Raw genomic sequence first — 24,487 nt, forward strand, 5'->3', positions numbered from 1 at the left:
CTAAGGAAAAGAAAATCATTGTTTCTAACATTTTAATCACAAATAAAGAAGGCAATTTTAACGTTTTAAAAAATTTTTCTGAGACATTTATGGCTAGGCTTCAACTAGTGCTATTTCTGGACAATTTTGCCTCATTTTTCCTCACCTCCAGACCTCACTAGACTTCACCAAATTGTTAGAGATATACAAAAATTAATATTAAAGTGAGCTAAAAGAAACATTGAACCTTGTGATAATTTGAATGATCTCACACTATTTACTAGAGATAGGTGTTTTTTAAAACCTATCTGTTCTGTGCATGGATCAATGGGGTACATGTGATCATCCTTTATTCTAGGTTTTATAGTATGCTTTTTTGGAGTAAATTAATAATATTTATTCAGAAGTCTTCCATTCTTCAAATGGTGGTGAGATATAAATCTTAATCCTTGAAAGGTTCTCAGGCAATATTCTAAAAGATGTTTGAAAGAATTATTTCTTTAAAATTACTATCCACTATAAATATTATTAGTGCTACAAAATAATCTAAATTTAAGAAATAGGGGGTGATTTTTCAAAGTATCTGAAAATTCAATGTAGGGTTCCTTTTGGTGAACTTAAATAAGTATTACCAAATAGAATGAGTGTAATTAAAATATCAGGTGTTAAAAATTCAAGCACCTAACTTGTAATGAGTGAGTTGGCCTGGTTTTACATCAGTGGTGGAGATTATGCTAAGGAAGTTTAATTCAGTTTAATTGTGGTTAACAAAGTGTTAACCACAATTAAAAACAAGCAAACAAACACCGGGTGGACCAAAACCAACATATTGTGCCCTTTGGCATCCTTAAGAGAAAAGGTTCTTGCTTCAGAGAGAGAAAAGTCAGATGGAGTTTTTCAAGTAAATAAGATTTTCCTCTTATCAGTGAGAATATTCTCCCAACAGAGCTACAAGGCTCCTTTCTATGAAAGGAAGCATTTGCCCCCAGTCTCTGGGAAAGTTCTTAAATAGTGTGCCTTCCTCCTTAATTTTGTAAAGAACACAATTTTTGTATGCCTTCCCTCAACTATGGTGTCTTTTCCAGGCCTTTACTGTCTTACAACTACTTTCACAGGAATAAGAACAGTATATGATGGAGTGATTTTAATTTTAATGACTGACAGCCCCTTCTAGTAGAAAACTGGTGGCTTTGTTGCACAGCAGAAAACTGAAAGAATGTGGAGTCAGAAGACTTGAGTTCTGTTGTTTTTCAGCTTTTGTAATTTAGTTAAGACCTTTTATCACTCTGAGCTCAGTTTCTGAATCTGTGAAATACCCTGCATATTCCAGATGACTACAGTGAGAGCCAAATACAAACTATAAAATGTAATATTTTTGATGATGAATTTTTGGCTAAGGTTTGAGATTAGGGGGTGGAGGACAGAAAAAAATAGCTGCTACTTCAGAAAACATAGACCATAATCCATTTTATATTTTCTTTTTTTGTTTCTAAAGGTCATTTCTTCACTTGATATGATGAGGTACTTTAGTGCTTTGTGCCTGCAAATTTCAAGACACCTTCATCTAAGTATCTTCAAGACTTCATGTCATCAAGCACCTGAACAGGTTCACAAGCATATTGACTAATATCCCAAGGAAAAGAGGAGAAGCAGTTAGGGGAACCTATGAGTGAAGGAATCCCTCTTTGCAGGAGGCTAGTATATTATCAAATAAGGTTATATTTTAATATAAAAATTAAGTCCTATAGATCCATTGTATCTTAGTTGCAAAGCCCTCATTATCAACATTTCTTATCAAGGTATTATCAGAGTAATACAACCTATAAATTAATTCTAAACAAAACCAAAGAAGGAAATTTCAATTTTCTAAGTATAAGAAAGTGAACCACTACAGTTCTAAAGAGCAATCTGTTTGTCTCAGAAATCCTTATCAGACAGTTGGGGTTTTCTCTGCCAAAGGATTACATAAAAATTCAGGACAGAGGATTTTAGCCATCTTGAGGGAGATGGTTACTTTGATTGCTAAGAATTGATAAATGAATTCATAATATTGCATAAGTGCATAGACTTGTAATTGAGTCAAATGTAAGCATCTTTACAGTGAGAGCCAATTATTCCTTGATATTCTAAGTTTCATTGTCACAAAAAAGTGGATATTAAACATTTCCATTTGTGAAAAATAAAAACAGTAGCCTAAGCACAATTGACATATAAGAAAATCAGTAATTTATGAAACCATGACAAAAGTATCTTTCCTTTAGAATATCAGCTAAAGCTACTTAAAGTACACTTTCACTCAAGATAAAATGGGGATAAAATAAGTATCTTTTATTCAGTCACTAAGTACATTAAATATTGATTCTTATCTTTCCACTCTCAAAATGTTTCTATTGCTCATTATGAATAATAGAACTGTCATATGGTTCTTTGGTAACCCAGATCCTCAATTCTCATCTTACCTGTTTGTAATTTTTATCTAACAGTTCTGTAGACCATAAGCCATATGTTGAAAACATTTCTTTAAAAAAGAAATAATGAACATGTACTGTATCTTAAGCAAGAAAAAGGCATGTTGTAAAAAGAGCAAAAGTTGATATTCCTTAAAAGGAAATATGTTAAGTACAATGAATATACTCTGGAGTACTTATTTTGCTTCTAAAACAATTGGTAAAAATTCAGTACGAACAGCTTAATTTGAATAGTACTTAAAATTTATAATCCAACATGTACTTTGGCTTAAAAGGGAAATCCTTTACAAAATGCAAAAATTTAGGAAGTAAACTGTCCCTAATGTCAGATATTTGTTAATGATGGAGGACTAATTTCTTCCAATATAACTGATCACAGAAGAAGAGAATCAGTATGTATTTGTTTTTTAAAATTTGGAAAACCTAAAATAAAGGTGGATTATGAGACAAAAATTAGAATTTTAAATATGGAGAAACAAGACAAAGTCACTCTTCTCTCCTTCTATTGGGCATATTGTTTTGAATAACTCAGGGAAAGTATTTTCAGCAAAAAATACTAAGTTTAACCCAAATATTTAAAATTTATTTTGCTGAAACAATATTTATTAAGTGTTCAATATGTTTTTCTCTGTTTAAAAAGTGCACATTTTAAAATACCAGGTATAAGAATTAACTGTTAGTTTGGAAATAAATGTAAAAACTTCCATATATTTACTGAATATTGAAACTGGAAAACAAAACATTCTATGTAATTTACAGTTAAAGACCGATGTGAAGTACTTAAACCATAAGTAATTAGGTATGTTAATGAAATGCTCTTAATCCTTACTAAGGGCATATGTCATTTAATTATGGACTGAGCCCAGTTAAATGGCATTTTGATGTCATTGTAGAAATGACATTCAAAAATCCATGCCTTAAAACAGTATTTATATATCCTGTTTGGTTTTTTAAAATGGATTTTAGCAGTTTAATTTATTCCAGAAGGGAAACTTAAGTTGCTTTTAATAAGTTTTAGAAGTCAATAGAATATATTTTTGAAATCTTATTTTCATTAGAATTGGCAGTGTAACTTCATGAATATGCATGAAAGGATGTACATATAATAGATTTTATGTTTTTTTTCCTTAAATAAGAACATTAACCATCTATACTTGTGTTTTCTACCTTTTGGAAGTGATACAAATACACGAAGCCAAAACTTGCAATTAAATCATTTTTATTGCTAAAAGTTAAATGACAAATGTTAGAAAAATTCACTATTGCTATATTATCACTAGCACTATTAAAGAGCTGAAGCAAAGTGGTACATATAATTTAGGGATTGCTGCTCCTCACAAAAGTTCATATTTGGAGGTGAACAAAAAGAATGGTCTTGCAATGATTAATACTATATAATATTTTAAACCAGAATCTTAAATCACTCTAACGACTTATTAGCTAATGTTATAATTGTATCATGTTACTTAGGTTCAAGTTCTTCCTTCAAAGAGTCATCAGAATAACATGGATTGAAGAGACTTTCGGACACTTGCCATCTCTTGCTGCTGCTGTTACATGAGAGAAGATATTAAACACTGGTTTAATTTTTAGATAAGTGTTAATACATATTTCAGCAAATAAAATATTTCAATGCTTACATTAATACTTTCTTTTACAGATCTGAATAACAACTTACAGTTTCCATCATAATTTTTTTTTGCAACAAAGCCATTTCTTTTTTAAGTTCATTTTGTGCACCAGTAAGTAGATTTTCATGATTCTTCTCCAAGTCCTCCATACTCTAAAACACAAAAAGCTAGGTCAGTTACAAACCACCACTTTTCATCTCAGTTTCAAAACTTATGCAGTTAATTTTCAAAAGTAGGAACTTTTTAATATTCAACAATGCACATTATTTATCTCAAATAAAAATATTCTAATACATGAAAACCAAAATATCCACTAAAGGAACAGAAAATACCATCATAAATCAAATATTATTAAAGGAGTTACAACAGTGGTGTACCTTCTCACTGGAAGAAATGAACAAAAAATAACAAAATTTTATGAAAGGAATAGAAGCACAACTTGCTGTAGCTATGTAGTAGAAAATGGGGATTAATTCCAATTTAGTTGCCAAAAGAATAAGATTGAAAAGGTAAGGGAAAAGGAGTTAAAAGTATTCTAGGGCAAGCGCATAAACAACAGCACCAAAGTGCAGAGTTCAGAGAAAGCAATTATGTGAAAGGGTGGAAGCAAAGGATGAATGTAGTAACTGAAGCATAAAAAAAGGATCATATTATTGGGGGGTGGGGGTAAATCTTGAATACCTAAGAATTCAGTATGAGAATCTACTGACAGTTTTTCAGGAGGGAAAAGATAATGTTTTCAGAAGACAGTATGGCAGACCCATGAAGGATGGGTTGGTAAACAGAAAAATCAGTTAAGAGTGTTTATAGTATAAGCAAAGAATAACAAGGTTCTGAACTAGGGCAGTAGCAGTGGTGAAGAATAAGGGAAATGGAGGTGTCAAATATAGTACTAAAGTTCCTACACCAAGTGATAATGTCCAGTGATAGCATTTAGCACTTATATAATGAATTCAGAATGGAAAATAGTTAAGAATTTAAAATGTGTAAGCAAAATGTTTTCCCCTTAAACTGAGAAAAAAATTATATTCTACTTCCACATAGTTTATAAGAATGTATTATGTTAACAAATACAACAAACCTTTATGAACTGCTCATATAATTGTCTAATTGTTTTCAGTCTCTGGCTCTGAACAATTCTAGATTGTTGAAAAACCTTTTGTTGCTGTCGAAACAGATTCTGCAAATGTAAAAGAAAAAATTATGTAATAACTATTTGGGTAAAATTTAGGAAAAAATAATTCTATGTTAAACTTAAAAGGAATAGTTTTTAAATCAGTATTTTTCAGATTTTATCTTAACATTTACTATGAGTTTAGATAATGTGTTCACCACTTACATACAATAATAATCCAGCTAGTCACTGAATAGGAAATCTCAACAGTGCTCAAAACATGTCTTAATTCTTCTTGAGTTCTACGTCAACACAGATGATCCTTCCAATATTGCTGATCTTTCAATTTCTTGGCCTGTTTTCAACCAATGGTTTTTGCCCTTCACCCTACTTTATCTATTACTTACATACTCATAACCTAGATTTTGTCATTACCAATAACTATAACCTCTACATAGTATTAATAGCAAACTTCATATTAACAAAGTGTTAGGTAGGAAGCAAATACCAACAGCTTTTATATATGGTATGTGCCTGTACTTATGGTTTACCATTCAGCAGAACCAAACTCACAGCCAGCAATAGGTAATGGAACCTGACTGAGTTCCATGAGTGTACTACAAGGCCAGGCTCTCCACTTCTACTTGAAACTTGGTTATAATAGATTAATTATAAAGCTACAAAGCTAAGCATAATACTAACAGCAAGTTTTTCTTCTTGTTCCTCAGCTTTCTGCATATCCATATCCCACTGCTGGAACAAAGTCAGAAACTGCTGAGAATATTCTTGGTTAAGCTTCTGCCTGTAAAACAATATTATTATATTTCATATCAACGTGGAACAACTATCAAAACAAAATTGATTTGACGTAATTATTCTATAATAAAAGAGAAAGTATCAAATTTCCAGATGTGAAATCAAGAAGTATGACTTATGCTGATTCCAGAAATATTTATTTTCCTAACCAACTAACAGAAAAACCCTCAAAATCCTCTCATGCACTTTAGCTCTTGAAAACTAGTGGAGTTTTATTATATATATACATTTTCCCAGAAAAGTCCATTTTATCTCCAAGCAATTTACTTTTCATTTTCTCCTACTGAATACAGGTTATGATATGATAGATTCACTGAAGTTACTATAGAAGATTTTCAAATAGAAATATTTCACTTAATTTTTCCCCATTTTGGTACAATGATTTTGTACAAAAGAACAGTTAATTCAGCTAAAATATACAAATTGTTTATAATATATAAGGTGATCATTTTATATATCGTTAAATAGTTAACTGTTATAAGATCAATGGTTTATATGACACTTTTATTCAGCTAGCGTATTTTTAAAATGAAAATAAATTACTTTTATTGTTTAAAAAAAGTCTCAATCATTATTTAAAAGGGGAAAGAGGTCACCTTTATTGATTTCTAGGAAATGTATTTCAAGTCTGTGAAGAAATAGTTATAGGACTAAAAGACTTAGAGGAAAATCAAATATAATTTTTACTAGAGATCCCAATAAATTGAAGATGATAATACTTCTCATAATTTGTACCCATGAGTAGTAAGGAATGATACAAATGTTGTGGCAGTGAAAAAAACCAACAACTTTACCTTTGCTCTTGTTGGATTTTCCAAACATTTTCAAGTTTCTGGTTACTGGTTTTGAGAGAAGCCTTGGTATACATTTCTAGTCTCTTTCTCTTGGCAAGAAGAGACTTGTTAATATCAGCTATAATGAAAATAGATATTCATTAAATTTAATGTGAAAGTATGTTATTTATTCCCACATATTCAAATAAATATGGATAAAGCTGGTTCAAGAATTTTGAAGATATTAAAAAAAAATACACATACTATCAAAAAGCATGATTAGTTGCTTGCTTTTTTTCCTGAGAAAAATTTTAGTTATTGGTATCTCAATTCTTATTTTCTTAACTAGAGATAATTTTAATTTAGAGATGACTAAAAAGAGCTAATAACTGAAGAAAAAGGTCTCAAGGACAGACTAATTTTTTCATAAGACACTAGACTAAATTTAGAACTCATTATATAAAACACAAAACTTTTTAAAAATCCTAAAAATAAAAACAGTTAAAATGTTTTTAAAAACATAGTGATACTATTAAATATATTTTTTACTAAGAGAGACAAAGCATAGGAAAATCTTAATTTAAGTAGGTATCTAAATAAATTAATTCAGGAACTCTTTTAAATATGTCCATGGAGCTTTTTACAGGCCATTTTTTGCCAATAAGTACTGCATTTCATAAAAATTTTAATACTTCTAATAATTCTTTGCTAAGCACATGCATATGGATCTACTATCAATAGTCATTTTCAGCAACCATGATGAGGTTACCTATACTATCAGATATTTGGTATTTCCAAGTGAAAGTGAAAGTCAGTCAGTCGTGTCCAACTCTATGCGGCCCTGTGGACTATACAGTCCATGGAATCATGGAATTCTCTAGGCCAGAATGCTGGAGTGGGTAGCCTTTCCCTTCTTCAGGGGATCTTCCCAACCCAAGGATCGAACCCAGGTCTCCTGCATGACAGGTGAATTCTTTACTAGCTGAGCCACAAGGGATTTCCAATATCCATCTCCAATAATACATTTATAAGGTCAAGTATTTTGCTACTACCAAATAAGGCAAAGCTTTAAAAAAATATTTGATTATATGAATGATCTATAGAGAAGAGCCAAATATTTATTCTTTTTTCAGAATACTATCCCCAATATAGTTAATGTAACTAATATTTGACATACAATTTAATGATTTTTTTATTTGATTATACATCTCTTTGGAGAAGGAAATGGCAAACCACTCCAGTATCCTTGCCTAGAAAATCCCATGGACAGAGGAGCCTGGCGGGCTGCAGTCCATGGGGTCACAAGGAGTTGGGCGTGACTGAGCGACTAACACTTTCACATTTTCATACATCTCTTACTAGCAACACTGTCTTTAATTCTCAATTACATAGTTTGATAATGTAAAAATAACAATAAAGTTATTTTAAAGGTTTCAGTTTACACTGCATTTAGTAAAGAACACAAGAATGTCATAGAAAATAACAAAAGAGAGAAAATGAAAAACTGACACATATACAGATATGCGTGTGTTTGCATCACTTAGTCAATGAAAGTCATACAAAGAGGGATATTTTTCCCATCCATTTTTGTTCTAAAATTCCATAATCTATTAAACCCACACATGTATAAAGTAACAAGACCATTCCTAACCCATTGTTAGTACCATTCTCTTTTCATATCAACAAATGGAAAAGGTTAATAAGGAAATCTATGAAGCTGAATCACATATATCTGTGCAAAATCTTACATATAAGAACAAAGCATTAAAAAAGTCTTACAGTCCACTGATTATTATTTACTGTTATACAAGTTATATGGTTTAAAACAATGTTGAACACATATATCTCCTAAAACATACCTCCAAATCTTTCCAGCATATTCTGTACTTCACCCCTATGAAAAAATTATATCAGAAAAGTTTTAAGGATCCATAAAATATTTATTGTTTTGGAAGGAATATCACATACCCAGTATTTTACATGCAATACTCATGGGACAACCAAATAGATGGTTCTTAAAGTCTAACAGGTGAAAATTGTTTGACCATATTACCCCATATCTTCAACTGCTGCAGAAGTCCTTTTCTTCCCTTGTTTCTCAAGTGTTGGGGTCTTCTCTGCATGACAATAAAAAAAATATTTGAAATTAAGTGTGTTATTTTGGTAATTGTTTAATGGTATATCTTAATTTTGAGGGTTTGTGCTTTTTTTAAGCTTTCTGCCAAGACAAGTTTTTAAAGCAGATTTATAAATGCAATACTTTCTCTGCAGGTTTGTTGTGTTGTTGTTTAGTTGCTAAGTCATGTCTGACTCTTGCCATCCCATGGACTGCAGCCTACCAGGCTCCTCTGCTCATGGTATTATCCAGGCAAGACTTATGGAGTGGGCTGCCATTTCTTTCTCCAGGGGATCTTCTCCTGACCCAGAGATCAAGCCCTAGTCTCCTACATTGGCAGGCAGATTCTTCACCACTGAGCCACCAGGGGAAGCTGCCTCTATGTAGGTTGCTGCTGCTGCTAAGTCGCTTCAGTCGTGTCCGACTCTGTGCGACCCCAGAGATGGCAGCCCACTAGGCTCCTCTGTCCCTGGGATTCTCCAGGCAAGAACACTGGAGTGAGTTGCCATTTCCTTCTCCAATGCATGAAAGTGAAAAGTGAAAGTGAAGTCGCTCAGTCGCGCCGGACTCTTAGCGACCCCATGGACTGCAGCCTACCAGGTTAGATGGAATTAAATCAGGATCCAAGACCATTTTATACGAACAATTTTGCAAGTCTTCCTGTGTTAATGTCATAATAATCTCTGTACTATTTATCAGACATCAGGTGAAAGATGCTATAGAAGCTTCACTAGCCCCCAAACAGAAACATGAAATACATGAAAATGCAGGACGTGGTCAGTAAACGTTAGGTTTACTGTACCTTCGATGGCATCCTCCTCTGAACCACTCAGATCTTTTTTGTCTTCTTGCTCAAATTCATAGGCTCTTATAGCCTGATCCCCCACGGATGGTTTTGCCAACTTCCCGGAATGTTTTCTTCCAGAGGGCACCATTTTTCAATGTTTTCTGATTTAAAAAACAAACAAACAAACAAAAAAACACGAAAAAAACCCTTCTGAATCCAAAGACACTATTTACACAGACTGGCAAATTTCAAAATGAGAGATATCAAATAAAGATAATTGAATTCCACTTTAGGATTCTCTTCATTTACTTTGTTGGAGCAAAAATTAACAAGATAATGACAGCACTGCCCCTGACCCCTGGGGTGCCTTAATGGAGAGTTCTCCTCTGAGGATGGGGAGGGCGGCAGAATTCTAGATCCGCTTTTGCCAGCTTCTGGCTAAATAAATTGAGGCCCATCTAGATTTTGCACTTCAGTCACAGAGTGAAATCAGCGACTGACAGGATCAACCACGACCCCACCCCAAACTGCCAGCAACAGAAATACAAAATAAAATCCGCAGAAAAACACATCCAGTAAGAATTCCACGACCCAGGCGTCAAGGATCAGTGAAGGGGAGCCCTGAGTTAATCTAAATGGTTTCTGTGGATTAGAGGCGGGGGCGGGAGGGAGGCCCGTGTGCGAGGAGACTAAAGCCCACCCTCTTCTCCTGCGGTCAACCTGTCCACCCGCCACGTTCAACCCAAGTTGCCCAACCTGGGCCTTCCCGCCCGCTCCCCGCCATTCACAGCTCTGCCCACTAAGAACTTTAAGGTCTTCAAATTCCTGTCAGAGGCTCCCGGGAGAGCCAGCATGAAAATTTTACCTGGTCAAGAGTAGCCCCTGGCTCAGACTCCCACGCAGGATAAACGCTTCCCTCCTCACGCCCGAAAAACACCCCAATGGCCGAGGACCGCAGTTAATGTCTCCGGACAGGCGTACCCTCCACTCCTGCTGCCCAAGTACCTTACCTGAAGTGTTCACTTCGCAGCCGCGACACTCCTCTGAGGAAACTCCGAATTCCGGCGGGAGAAAAGCCAGCCTCGCCTCCCAGGAGCGTCGCTGATTGGCTGGCTGGAAGGCGCATGCTTACAGTGGTCCCGGGGCTCCGCCCCCTCAGGTGACGAACTCTGTGAGACTGCTGACCCTGAGTGCGTTCTGAGCGGCAATTTGTGGCTAGTAAAAATGAGGCGTGGCGCTTTCCAGTAGCTTTTTGTAATTTAAGTTAAAATTTTTCCGAATATTTTAATAAAATGGCGAAAGAACAAGTAAATTATGAAATGTGAAGCACATACGTCTTAATTTGCAAAGTAAAATTTTACCAGAACCCATTGAATCGTCTCAGGAAGTCCTTTCCATCCCACTCACACCCTCATTTTCTACTCAGAGGTTTTTTTAAAAACTTACCTTAAATTCTGTGTGAATCATTGGACCCTCCCATTTTCTAAGTTTTCTTACCACATATATGTGCCCATAAACAACCGTTCTAGGTTTTGTTCGTGTTGCTGCTGCTGCTGCTAAGTCGCTTCAGTCGTGTCCGACTCTGTGCGACCCCAGAGATGGCAGCCCACCAGGCTCCCCCGTCCCTGGGATTCTCCAGGCAAGAACACTGGAGTGGGTTGCCATTTCCTTCTCCAGTGCATGAAAGTGAAAGTGAAGTCGCTCAGTCATGTCCGACTCTTAGCGACCCCATGGACTACAGCCTACCAGGCTCCTCCGTCCATGGGATTTTCCAGGCAAGAGTACTGGAGTGGGCTGCCATTGCCTTCTCCTTGTTCGTGTTGGCATAGTACAAAAAATTGTACCATATTCTATAGTTTTCAGTCACTCGCTTTTTTACTTAACATTGTCACTAAGAGAATCTAGATGATTATACCTAACCAAAGTTCTTTCATTTTCACTGCTGCAATACCCCATTGTGCCTCTATTCCACAATTTATTAGTTTATTTTCTTGTCTGTGGACTTGTGGGTTGTTTTCAGACTACAGCCTATATAAACAATACTACTATGAATATTCTAATCTCCTGTGTATATGCTAAAGTTTTTACAGAGGATCTGGGTGTGAAGTTGTTTGGTAATAGGCTAGATGAAATAAGGCCAAAGTGGTTTCCAATTTATACTCCCACCAACAGAATGAGTTTCCATTGTTCAATGTACTCATCATCAGTTGGTATACTCAGATTTCTTAATTTTGCCATTCTCAGAGGTGTAAAATGATATTTCTTTAGGCTGTTCTTTTGTATTTCTCCAATCACTCATAAGATTAAGCTCTTGTTATGCTTATTGGCCATTTGCATTTCCTTTATCCTAAAATATCTATTTTAGTTTCCTGCTCATTTTTCAATTGGGTTATGTGTTTCCTATTGATTTGTAACTTTTTATATATTGGGTGAGTGTTAATAAACATTTGTGACTGCTTTCTGTATCTTTTATCCTGAAGCTATAAAAAAACAAAAGTTTGAAGGCTTTATTTTTCATTTTTAAGCCTTTATTCATATGGAATTTTTGTGCCTGACAGGTAGGATCCAATTACTTTGCCTCACCCCTCACTGTGGAAAACAGTTTACTGAATAGTGCATCCTTTCCCTCTAACAGCTACATCATCTGTCAAGTTTCCATATGTCCTTGAGTCCGCTTCTCTAGCCAGTTCCACTGGATCAGTTTGCCTATCTCTGTGCCATCATTCCAGCTTTATTAAAGGTTTGGCATCTAATAGGGTAAGTCACACCTAATTTTTTTCTTCAGGAGAATCCTGTGTATTCTTGAACTTTGCTTTTCAAGCACATTTTATAATCAGTTTTCCAAGTTCCAGGAAAAAACAAAACCAAACAACTTACTGGATTTTAATTGGAATGGCAATAAATCTATAGATCAATTTAGAGAGAACTGAATCTTTCTATTCTTGAATGTAGCATATTTTCCATTTATTTAGAACATCTTAATATAATTCAATAAAGTTAAATTTTTTTCTCTGTGCACAGTTTTGACTTTTATTGAATTTTTTATACATAACTTATTTGTCTCTATTTTGCTCTAATTGTTCAGTTGCTCAGTCGTGTCTGACTCTTTGCGACCCCGTGGACTGCAGCCTACCAAGCTTCCCTGTTTTTCACCATCTTCCAGAGCTTGCTCAAACTCATGTCCATTGAGTCACTGATGCCATCCAACCATCTCGTCCTCTGTCGTCCCCTTCTCCTCCTGCCTTCAGTATTTCCCAGCATCTAATATCCAACTGATTTCTGACATGGGTCTTATTTCTTTTAAAATCTGCATTTTAAAAGTTTATTTATCTGTTTATATACAACACTGTTCCAGAAAGGGATTAAGGTGGCTTAAAAGACTCCATAAAATACATGAATTAGTAATAGAAGAACCAGGAATGAAGCATATACAAAATGCATATACAATCCTACTCCTTTACTCTGGGTGAACCGACCACAGATTTGGCTCTAAGGTTTTTATCAGGCAGTCAGAAAAAGAAACTTAATTACATCATTTGCAGTATCCAAAAAAACAAAAATAAACCAATTACTCACGCAAAGCAGTGTTATTCCTAATATTAAGACAGAGAAAAATTTCTCTTGAGAGGGTTTATAAAGAGGTCAGTGAATGATGTAATTAATAATCAGTGTTCTCAGTAGCAACCTGATGGGAGACCAAAAATTAATTTCATAGGGTTCTTTCTTCAATACAGACTGATGGCATCACATCACATCAACTCTTTCTTTTTTCTTCAGGGAAAGCAATTTTATCATGACTCCATAGAAGTCCTGAAACCCTAAAATTCTATTCAACACTTTCTAAATAGGTGTGTTTATTCTTCTAGGCAGAGCAAACATAGTTTATAAAATGCACGCAAGTTAGGAATCATTTCTTTAGACAATTGAGAGAATTAGACTACAAATCATCCATGCTATTCAGATACTTAACGGTTTTTTCTTAACAGCCAAGCTTTTTTTTTTTTTTCCCCTCTGCAAAAGGAACATTTCTTGTTCCCATTTGGTGCCACGGCTTGGGTGAAGGTTTCAGAGTGGTTAAAAAGTTGCCTCCTGGCTGGAGGCAGTGGCTCTGGCAGAGATTTTGGGACCGGGGAAGGCAGAGGGGTCCCCCCAAGGCCACCAGATTCCGGAGATGCCTAATCGCGCTGGCAGGAGAGCCTCGGGAAGAGATACTCGCCCAGCCTGGCCTGGGGGCGGCCAGCCTGCACAGGTTGGTCAAGTGGACGTCCATCTTGACGAGCTTCTTGACGAGCTCCTCCTCCAGGAAGTGGTGCTCCAGGAACTCGGAGAGCTGGGCGTCTGCGTTCGCAGAACCCAGGACGTGTAGATCCTAGAGAGAGCCTGGTTCGGGCTCTTCTCGGGGGCCGTGGCGGCCTCTGTGGCTTCCAGGGAGGTGCTCCACTCCTCCGGGGCCAGCACCTGCCGGTCCTGGACCAGGGCGCGGCCACCCCACTGCTTCCGCCCCTTAAGGAAAAGCTCGGCACCCTTGCACTTCTCTTCGGCCAACATCCAGAAGAAGCGGCCCACACCTTCCGGAGCCACCTTGTTGCCTTCGAAGTAGAAGCTCCGAGAGGTAGGTGGACGAGGCCCAGAGGTGTGGCTGACGGTGGCCTCCTCCTTGGTGGAAGAATTGCGCCGGATCTGGGTGCTCACAGTTAGTTAGCTGTGAGGGCTTCTCTCCACTGTGTGCTGTGAAGAGCTGGTCCTGGAAGCAGGGGATATGGGGCTTATCCTTCTATCCAGCATCTTGTTAACTGCCTGTGTTACTTTTAATGATTTGTCTGTAGGGTCGGGACTCATATCTGTGAATAGTGACTTTTTTGTTTCTTTCTAGTTCTTAAGCTTTTTTTTTTCCCCTCTCACTTTCTGCTGGTATTGATTAGGCTCTTCAGTAGAAAGATGAATAAAAGTATCAATATTACACATCCTTTCTAATTTTAAAAGGCATATTTCTAAAGTTTCTATTAACAATGATGCTACCAAAACCTACGTTAAATCCGTTTCACCTGCCATCACTAATTAAGGTCGTTTTGAGACTCGAAGGTCTTCTTGGCTACACTTATCCCAAACAGTAAGGTGTCTGCCCAAGTTGTTTTCAGGAATTTGGAGTCAGCTGGGGATAGTTTGAGCTGAGCTGGATAAGTCTGGACCACTGACCTGTCAACTAGGCATTCACGAGTGGTTGCTTGGTGACATTTTTGACATCAGAGGAGTGAAAACACTACCCTTAAAACTTGCAGAGGCCTGTAGCCTAGTTAACAGATGCTCAGAATGGCAGATTCTATACCTCTTTCCAGTCATCTTTCTCCACACTCCCCACGCCTTGTGTTTTTATTCTTTATCCCATAAATAACTGAGCTCCTTGCCTTGGGGAGGCAGAGTTGAGACTGGTTTTCCTGTCTCTTAGCTTGGCTATCTTGTGTATAAAGTCTCTCTCGGCTGCAAACCTTGGCATCTCAGTGTTTTGTCCTGCTGGACTTCAGGCAAGACAAACCATGTTCAGTAACAGTACTGTTTGTGTGACTTTGGTAGTTGCCCTTTTTGAAAGCTTAGTTTCTATTTTCAGTTGCTAAGAGCTTTCTTGCTTATCTATCACTTTGTTTTTTAAAATCATGAGTAAGTGTTGGATTTTATTAAATTATTTTTCTAAATCTATTAAAATGATCCTTTTAATTGGTAATGTGATGAACAAAATGTATATATAGTTTTCTAAGGTTAAACCAAATTTACATTCCTGTGATAAAACCAAGTTGATCACGAGGTGCTAACTTTTTTAAGCACATTACTATATTTGGGTTGTTCAGTGTTTTGTGTCCATTTCCATGACTAAGGTTGGCTTGTGATTTTCTCTAGTCCGTGCTTCTGCTCAGTCGTCTCTGACTCTGTGACCCTTTGGACTGTAGCTTGCCAGTCTCCTCTGTCCATAGGATTTTCCAGGCAAGAATACTGGAGTGGGTTGCCATTTCCTCCTCCAGGGGATCTTCCCTACCCAGGGATCAAATCCACATCTCCTGTGTTTCCTGCATTACAGGCAGATTCTTTACCACTGAGCCATCCAGGAAGTTTGTAATTAAGACTATGCACAAAGCTTGCTGCCTCTTCAGGTCTTTGCTTAAATGTCACTGTTCATCTCAATAAGGCCTCTCTGCCCCCATTTTTAGATATTGTAATTGTAAACTCTGCACTGTGATTCTTCTTCTTTCCCTAGACCTCTTTCCCAGGTACCTTTGTTAGGCACATATCTCTTTTTAATGTAATAGTATATAGTTTGATAATTTACTTAATTGTTGGCATCTAGTCCCATCACTTCATGGCAAATAGATGGGGAAACAGTGGAAACAGTGTCAGACTTCATTTTCTAGGGCTCCAAAATCACTGCAAATGGTGATTGCAGCCATGAAATTAAAAGACACTTACTCCTTGGAAGGAAAGTTATGATCAACCTAGACAGCATATTAAAAAGCAGAGACATTACTTTGCCAACAAAGGTCCATCTAGTCAAGGCTATGGTTTTTCCAGTGGTCATGTATGGATGTGAGAGTTGGACTGTGAAGAAAGCTGAGCATTGAAGAATTGATGCTTTTGAACTGTGGTGCTGGTTAAAACTCTTGACAGTCCTTTGGGCTGCAAGGAGATCCAACCAGTCCATCCTAAAGGAGATCAGTCCTGCGTGTTCATTGGAAGGACTGATGTTGAAGCTGAAACTCCAATACTTTGGCCACCTGATGCTAAGAGCTGACTCATTTGAAAAGACCCTGATGCTGGGAAAGATTGAGGGCAGGAGGAAAAGGGGATGAGAGAGGATGAGATGGTTGGATGGCATCACTGACTCAATGGACATGGGTTCGGGTGAACTCCGGGAGTGGTTATGGACAGGGAGGCCTGGCGGGCTGCGGTTCATGGGGTCGCCAAGAGTGGGACACGACTGAGCAACTGAACTGAACTCCCATTAGAATATAAACTCCAAAGGACCAACAGAATTGTCTATATTGTGAGGAAGAGATCTAATTTCATCTTTTTGCAGATGCCTATCCAGTTATCCGAAAATCATTGGCTAAAAAGTCATCTTTGCCCCCAGTGACTAGTAACACTTCCTTATTAAACACACTAGATTTCCATAGAGTTGGGTCTGTTTCTGGATATTCTATTACTGGTTTATCTGTTCATGTATCAGTATCACACTGGATTATACAAATTTATGAGTATATAATTGATGCTTTTGAACTGTGGTGTTGGAGAAGACTCTTGAGAGTCCCTTGGACTGCAAGGAGATCCAACCAGTCCATTCTGAAGGAGATCAGCCCTGGGATTTCTTTGGAAGGAATGATGCTAAAGCTGAAACTCCAGTTCTTTGGCCACCGCATGTGAAGAGTTGACTCATTGGAAAAGACTCTGATGCTGGGAGGGATTGGGGGCAGGAGGAGAAGGGGACAACAGAGGATGAGATGGCTGGATGGCATCACTGACTCGATGGACGGGAGTCTGAGTGAACTCCGGGATTTGGTGATGGACAGGGAGGCCTGGCGTGCTGCGATTCATGGGGTCGCAAAGAGTCTGACACAACTGAGCGGCTGAACTGAACTGAACTGATGAATATATTTTAATATCTCGTAGGCTACTTTCTTCCCCTCAGAGCTATTCTTTTTCAGGGTTTTTTCTAACTAGTATTGGGTTGTTTTAAAAACACGAATTTTAGCATCATCTTGTCTCTCTCCAAAAGAGCAGGGAAACTTTGGATATTTTATTGGGATTATATTAAAATTTGTAAATTAAGGAAAAATGACATTTTGATGATGTTGAGATGTCCTAAAAAGGAAAAGAGATGTCTTTCCACTAGTTCAAGTTTGCTTTTGCATCTTGACAAAGCATTCATAGTATTTTGAATATAGATTTTGAATGTTTCTTATTTAGGTTATTCCTAAATATTTCATCGTTTTTGTAGCTAGTATAACTCAGGTTTGTTTCCATTATAGCTTCTAACTTGTAATCATTTGTGTGTATGAAGACTTGTGAGGTTTTTAAATTTTTTATTCTTAATTTTTATTGGAGTATAGTTGCTTTACAATGTGTTAGTTTCTGCTGGGCAGCAAAGTGAATCTATATTATTTTTTATTTTATTTCTTTTTTTGAAGACTTTTGAGTTTCGTGTGTTACTTTCATGTCCTGCTACCTTAAAAAATTAATGTTTGAGTTTATTCACTGAGTCTCTAGCGTTCTCCAGATGTATTTTCATGTTATCTGTAAGTAGAGATAATTTTACTTCTTTCTGATTCCTATGTCTCTGTTTTCTCTCATATAAATTTATTGGCTTCTGTACAATGTTAAATAGTAGTGAAGGTGCTGGTCAATTTTTCTTTGTTGTTTAACTCAGTAGGAATGCCTCAGGCATTTCTCCATTATTTTTTTAATTTTAATTTCTTTTAACACCAAAAATATTTCGTACTGGGGTATAGCCGATTAACAATGTTGTGGTAGTTTCAGGTGAACAATGAAGGGACTCAGTCGTATGATGACTTTACGGTTGAATTTTTTTTAATTTAAATTTATTTATTTTAATTTTAGGCTAATTACTTTACAATATTGTATTGGTTTTGCCATACATCAACATGAATCCGCCACGGGTGTACACATGTTCCCAATCCTGAACCTTCTGTCAAAAGATTTTTTAAACATCCATAGAGATAATAATACATTTTTTCCCTTATACCATTATTTTGGTAAACTATATTAAAATGTTAATATTAATCTATCTTTGCATTTCTGGAATGAATTCTAATTGTATTATTTTCTTGTAGTATTGGAGTCTATTCAGAATTTTTGCATTAACATTCGTAAGCGGTGAAAGTGAAAGTCGCTCAGTCATGTCTGACTCTTTGCGACCCCATGGACAATAAAGACTATTGTATTCTGTAGGCCAGAATCCTGGAGTGGGTAGCCTTTCCCTTCTCCAGCAAATCTTCCTAACCTAGGAATCAAACCGGGGTCTCCTGTCTTCTTTACCAACTGAGCTATCAGGGAAGCCCAATGGCCCGTAATTGTCTTTTAGGTTTGCCCTTAACAAGTTTTGATAATAATGTTATACTTGCTTTATAAAAAGAATTTAAAATTTTTGTTTTTTCATTTTCTATGCTCTGAAACAACTTATTAGTATTGGAACTCTTTGGTGCCAAATGTTTGAAATTCTTTTGTGAAACTTGGTGAACCGGATGACATCATATATATAATGACTCAAAAAAAATTATTTCTTTTGTAACAGTACTGGGCAACAGGTCCTTGGGGTAGTTTCCATCTATGGGGTCAGTCGGGGGCCCATGCTGGTGGAAACTGGAGTCTTCAACATGTGACTTACAAGTTTGCCCTGGAAGTGGTCACCATCCCAGACATCTAGAAGGGGAAAAGAATATGGAGGTTGTTATGAGCGAGGCTTGGAAGTGGCACAGATTATTTCTGCTCACATTTTATTGGTTAGAGCTCAGTCACCTGGTCAACACCTAGCAGCTGGGAAGGCTGGCAAATGCTGCCAAGCTGCAGACCCAGGAAAGGACGAATAAGTATTTAGGTGAGTAGCAATCACTGCTTCCTACTAAGAGGAATTCCAAAAAGAATCTTAGAAGTGAAGTATAATATTATTCAAGGGGAAACTCCATAAAAATGTTTTAAAATGTGACATGAAAATCTAGGACAAAATTAAATTTGGCTCTGCCATTTATTTGGAGGAAATGGCAACCATACTCCAGTACGCTTGCCTGGAGAATCCCATGGACAGAGGAGCCTGGCAGGCTACCATCCATGGGGTCACAAGAGTTCGACACGACTCAGCGACTAAACCACTGCCACTTATTAACTGTGATACCGTGGTCAAATGACTTTAAGCCTCCATTTCTTTCTTCACTAACATAATGGCTGTAATAATAGTATTTATCTCATAGAATTTTTTGTTTTAAAAAGTGAAATAGGGGGACTTCCCTAGTGGTCCAGTGGTTAAGATTCCATGTTTCCGCTGTCTCTGGTCAGGGAAGCTCCACATGCCACAGGCTGGGGCAAAAAAAAAAAAGGGAAATGATGCATAAAAAATCTTAGTAGGCACTCAGCACATAGCAAATAGTGCATATAAGATATAAACACTGATAATATAATGGGTACTTGAGTCTCTGGTATGCTATTTCCTGAATATCAAACACCAACACCAGAAATATTTAACATAAAAAATAAAATTTTTATTTTAAAAATTAGAATATTTTCTCAACAAATAGAGATTACTTTTAGATGTAAAATATAAGAGTTCTTTCAATATGAGTTACTTAGATTATATAGAATGTCACAAGGAATTTCAGTCTTTGAGGAAGTATTTCTCAAAAAAGATTGAGAAATTGGCAGCTATTTAATGAAAAGGAAAATTGCTTGCATGGTCTGGTTTGGAAGAACCCTATGGTAGTCACCCTGCTCTCACAATCTTAAAACTAGTCTCGCACACGTTGTCCCATCCAGTTCCACCTATGATTGGCAAGTTTATGTTGATTTGTATTATTTAGTGAACTGACTCTTTGCACATCAAACAGAACAACTTCCTAGATATCCCTTTAACTGGGGAGTGCTTCTCCCCTAAGGCCCTCTAGGAGAGCTTCAGGACAGCTGCCAGGCCGCTCCCACTGTGTCTCTTCTTGCTCACCTTCCCATTATACCTCAGGTTTTCTGTTTCCCCATTACCCTGGCTCTTCCCTTTTCAGTCCTTCTATCACTTTCTTCTTTACAGCATTGGTCCATGAATCAAGGCAGATGGAAGTGGTCAAGCAGGAGATGGCGAGAGTGAATGTCGACAATCTAGGAATCAGCGAACTAAAATGAACTGGAATGGGTGAATTTAACTCAGATGACCATTATATCTACTACTGTGGGCAGGAATCCCTTAGAAGAAAAAGAGTAGCCATCATGGTCAACAAAAGAGTCCGAAATGCAGTACTTGGATGCAATCTCAAAAACAACAGAATGATCTCTGTTCGTTTCCAAGGCAAACCATTCAATATCACAGTAATCCAAGTCTATGCCCCAACCAGTAATGCTGAAGAAGCTGATGTTGAACACTTCTATGAAGACCTACAAGACCTTTTAGAACTAACACCCAAAAAAGATGTCCTTTTCATTATAGGGGACTGGAATGCAAAAGTAGGAAGTCAAGAAACACCTGGAATAATAGGCAAATTTGGCCTCAGAGTACGGAATGAAGCAGGGCAAAGGCTAATAGAGTTTTGCCAAGAGAACGCACTGGTCATAGCAAACACCCTCTTCCAACAACACAAGAAAAGACTCTATACATGGATATCACCAGATGGTCAATACTGAAATCAGATTGATTATATTCTTTGCAGCCAAAGATGGAGAAGCTCTATACAGTCAGCAAAAACAAGACCGGGAGCTGACTGTGGCTCAGATCATGAACTCCTTACTGCCAAATTCAGACTTAAATTGAATAAAGTAGGGAAAACTACTAGACCATTCAGGTATGACCTAAATCAAACCCCTTATGATTATACAGTGGAAGTGAGAAATAGATTTAAGGGACAAGATCTGATAGATAGAGTGCCTGATGAACTACGGACGGAGGTTCGTGACATTGTACAGGAGACAGGGATCAAGACCATCCCCATGGAAAAGAAATGCAAAAAGGCAAAATGGCAGTCTGGGGAGGCCTTACAAATGGCTGTGAAAAGAAGAGAAACGAAAAGCAAAGGAGAAAAGGAAAGCTACAAGCATCTGAATGCAGAGTTCCAAAGAATAGCAAGGAGAGATAAGAAAGCCTTCCTCAGCGATCAATGCAAAGAAATAGAGGGAAACAACAGAATAGGAAAGACTAGAGATCTCTTCAAGAAAATTAGAGATACAAAGGGAACATTTCATGCACAGATGGGCTCGATAAAGGACAGAAATGGTATGGAGCTAACAGAAGCAGAAGATATTAAGAAGAGGTGGCAAGAATACACAGAAGAACTGTACAAAAAAAGATCTTCACAACCAAGATAATCACGATGGTGTGATCACTCACCTAGAGCCAGACATCCTGGAATGTGAAGTTAAGTGGGCCTTAGAAAGCATCACTATGAACAAAGCTAGTGGAGGTGATGGAATTCCAGTTAAGCTATTTCAAATCCTGAAAGATGATGCTGTGAAAGTGCTGTACTCAATATGCTAGCAAATTTAGAAACCTCAGCAGTGGCCACAGGACTGGAAAAGGTCAGTTTTCATTCCAATCCCAAAGAAAGGCAATGCCAAAGAATGCTCAAACTACTGCACAATTGCACTCATCTCACAGGCTAGTAAAGTAATGCTCAAAATTCTCCAAGCCAGGCTTCAGCAATACATGAACCATGAACTTCCAGATGTTCAAGCTGGTTTTAGAAAAGGCAGAGGAACCAGAGATCAAATTTCCGACATCCACTGGATCATGGAAAAAGCAAGAGAGTTCCAGAAAAACATCTATTTCTGCCTTATTGACTATGCCAAAGCCTTTGACTGTGTGGATCACAATAAACTGGAAAATTCTAAAAGAGATGGGAATACCAGACCACCTGACCTGCTTCTTGAGAAACCTATATGCAGGTCAGGAAGCAACAGTTAGAACTGGACATAGAACAACAGACTGGTTCCAAATAGGAAAAGGAGTACGTCAAGGCTGTATATTGTCACCCTGCTTATTTAACTTATATGCAGAGTACATCATGAGAAACCCTGGGCTGGAAGAAGCACAAGCTGGAATCAAGATTGCCAGGAGAAATATCAATCACCTCAGATATGCAGATGACACCACCCTTATGGCAGAAAGTGAAGAGGAACTAAAAAGCCTCTTGATGAAAGTGAAAGAGGAGAGTGAAAAAGTTGGCTTAAAGCTCAACATTCAGAAAATGAATATCATGGCATCTGGTCCCATCACTTCATGGGAAATAGATGGGGAAACAGTGGAAACAGTGTCAGACTTTATTTTCTGGGGCTCCAAAATCACTGCAGATGGTGACTGCAGCCACGAAATTAAAAAGATGCTTAGTCCTTGGAAGGAAAGTTATGACCAACCTAGATAGCATATTCAAAAGCAGAGACATTACTTTGCCAACAAAGGTTCGTCTAGTCAAGGCTATGGTTTTTCCAGTGGTTATGTATGGATGTGAGAGTTGGACTGTGAAGAAGGCTGAGCACCGAAGAATTGATGCTTTTGAACTGTGGTGTTGGAGAAGACTCTTGAGAGTCCCTTGGACTGCAAGGAGATCCAAACAGTCCCTTCTAAAGGAGATCAGTCCTGGGTTTTCATTGGAAGGAATGATGCTAAAGCTGAAACTCCAGTACTTTGGCCACCTCATGTGAAGAGTTGACTCATTGGAAAAGACTCTGATGCTGGGAGGGATTGAGGGTAGGAGGAGAAGGGGATGACAGAGGATGAGATGGCTGGATGACATCACCAACTCGATGCACGTGAGTTTGAGTGAACTCCGGGAGTTGGTGATGGACAGGGAGCCTGGCGTGCTGCAGTTCATGGTGTCGCAAAGAGTCAAACACGACTGAGCGACTAAACTGAACTGATCCTTTTCTTTCATAAACAACATAACTTTCTCATGCTTTTGCTGCATCCCCCCCATAACTCCACTCACCAAAACAAACGAGCCTCCTAAGAAGGTTTGAAAAGGACAAGATTATAAATAACTAGTTGATATTTTTGCAATCACAGTTTTAAAGAAAGCTTAATTTGGAAAATTAAACTTCTTGGCAGACATTCCAATCAGCCTTGATAGTCGGCCTCTTGGTCATCCCTGTTCATTCACTGAGTGCTATGACATCTGGCACAGTCTTCTCAGCTTGACTCTTTTCCTCTTCCTTTAGCCTCTCAGTTCCTTAAACTGCCCCCTACCCCTGCACTCCACGCAAAGTCCTCCAACTCCTATGGCCGCACCTGAAGCAGTTCCACCTTCAAAATTCCTTTCAGATATCCTACCCTCAGACCAATTCCTCCTACCTTGCCAACTCATTCAGTTTCATTTGTTCCCACTGTAACCATTTGCCAGATTCACCAGAACTTCCAGTCCTTTACCTTTTTACTTTTCCTCTCTTCATGTCTTCGATTCAGATTCCATCATTTCACTCAGTCTCTTGCTAATAACTACCTCTGCTTCCACTGCATTTGTCTGGCAAAGTGTTGCTTCTGCAGAAATCCAGTTATCTTTTCTCTGTGCCTACCTCAGCTTGGGCATCTCGGAATAAACTTACCCAATGGGGCAAATGTGTAACATATAAATTTACGAGTCTTGGTTCAACTGAGCCCTCAGCATTGCCCCCAGATTCTTCCACTTCCCTCTAGCTTATTCATTCTCTCCAGTAAGCCTTTTCTACTCCATTTCACGTTCAACCCTGTCACCTCACTTCATGCTTAGTATTTGATCCTCTTCATATTTTTTTTTTCCTGAGGAAATAGTTCAGACTGAAACCCCCAAAACTCCTGCCACCCAACTACAACCTACCTGCATCTTGGCCGTCCATTCTTCCTCAGACTTTTCTCTGATCTGGGACTTCCTGGATGGCTCAGGGGTGAAGAATCCACCTGTAATGCAGGAGACACAGGAGTTGTGGGTTCAGTCCCTGGGTTAGGGAGATCCCCTGGAGGCAGAAATGGCAACCCACTCCAGTACTCTTGCCTGGAGAATCCCATGGACAGAGGAGCCTGGCAGCTACAGTCCATAGGGTCGCAAAGAGTCAGACATGACTGAAGCGAGTTAGCATGCATGTC

At 37.8% G+C, this 24,487-nt stretch overlaps 2 protein-coding genes and 1 pseudogene across 4 annotated transcripts in view; 1 reads left to right on the forward strand and 2 right to left on the reverse strand.

The window, feature by feature from the left end:
* The window catches only part of CHPT1 (choline phosphotransferase 1), a 29,790-nt gene extending 25,704 nt beyond the window's left edge, over positions 1-4,086 (forward strand). Inside the window, exons 8-9 of one of the 2 annotated variants that reach the window (XR_015163988.1) lie at positions 1,475-1,673; positions 3,918-4,086. Coding sequence is in view for 1 of the 2 variants with exons in the window: in XM_086401023.1 (XP_086257149.1) it covers positions 1,475-1,585; positions 3,918-3,962 (156 nt within the window). In the remaining variant the exon portion in view is untranslated. The remainder of the gene's footprint in view (positions 1-1,474; positions 1,674-3,917) is intronic. The other variant, XM_086401023.1, reaches the window with a different exon arrangement.
* On the reverse strand, positions 3,650-10,729 carry SYCP3 (synaptonemal complex protein 3). Of its 2 annotated transcripts, none has more exons than XM_086401024.1 (9): positions 10,695-10,729; positions 9,700-9,845; positions 8,835-8,898; positions 8,641-8,675; positions 6,803-6,920; positions 5,895-5,994; positions 5,160-5,258; positions 4,126-4,230; positions 3,650-3,997 (listed from the first exon to the last, which is right to left on the reverse strand). In XM_086401024.1, the coding sequence occupies exons 2-9, from the start codon at positions 9,830-9,832 to the stop codon at positions 3,944-3,946; spliced, it is 708 nt and encodes a 235-aa protein (XP_086257150.1). In that variant the 5' UTR covers positions 9,833-9,845; positions 10,695-10,729; the 3' UTR covers positions 3,650-3,943. The 2 variants fall into 2 exon arrangements, with proteins under 2 accessions (XP_086257150.1, XP_086257152.1); XM_086401026.1 differs by having other exon boundaries at positions 10,550-10,729.
* A 2,859-nt stretch (positions 10,730-13,588) lies between these two features.
* Positions 13,589-24,227, reverse strand: LOC147372310 (ferritin light chain pseudogene; annotated as a pseudogene).
* Between the last annotated feature and the right edge of the window lie 260 nt (positions 24,228-24,487).

The sequence above is a fragment of the Bos grunniens genome, chromosome 5 (genome assembly GCF_055505025.1).
Source record: "Bos grunniens cultivar Pamir isolate PY7600 chromosome 5, Bosgru_T2T1.0, whole genome shotgun sequence".
Classification (NCBI taxonomy): Eukaryota; Metazoa; Chordata; class Mammalia; order Artiodactyla; family Bovidae; genus Bos; species Bos grunniens.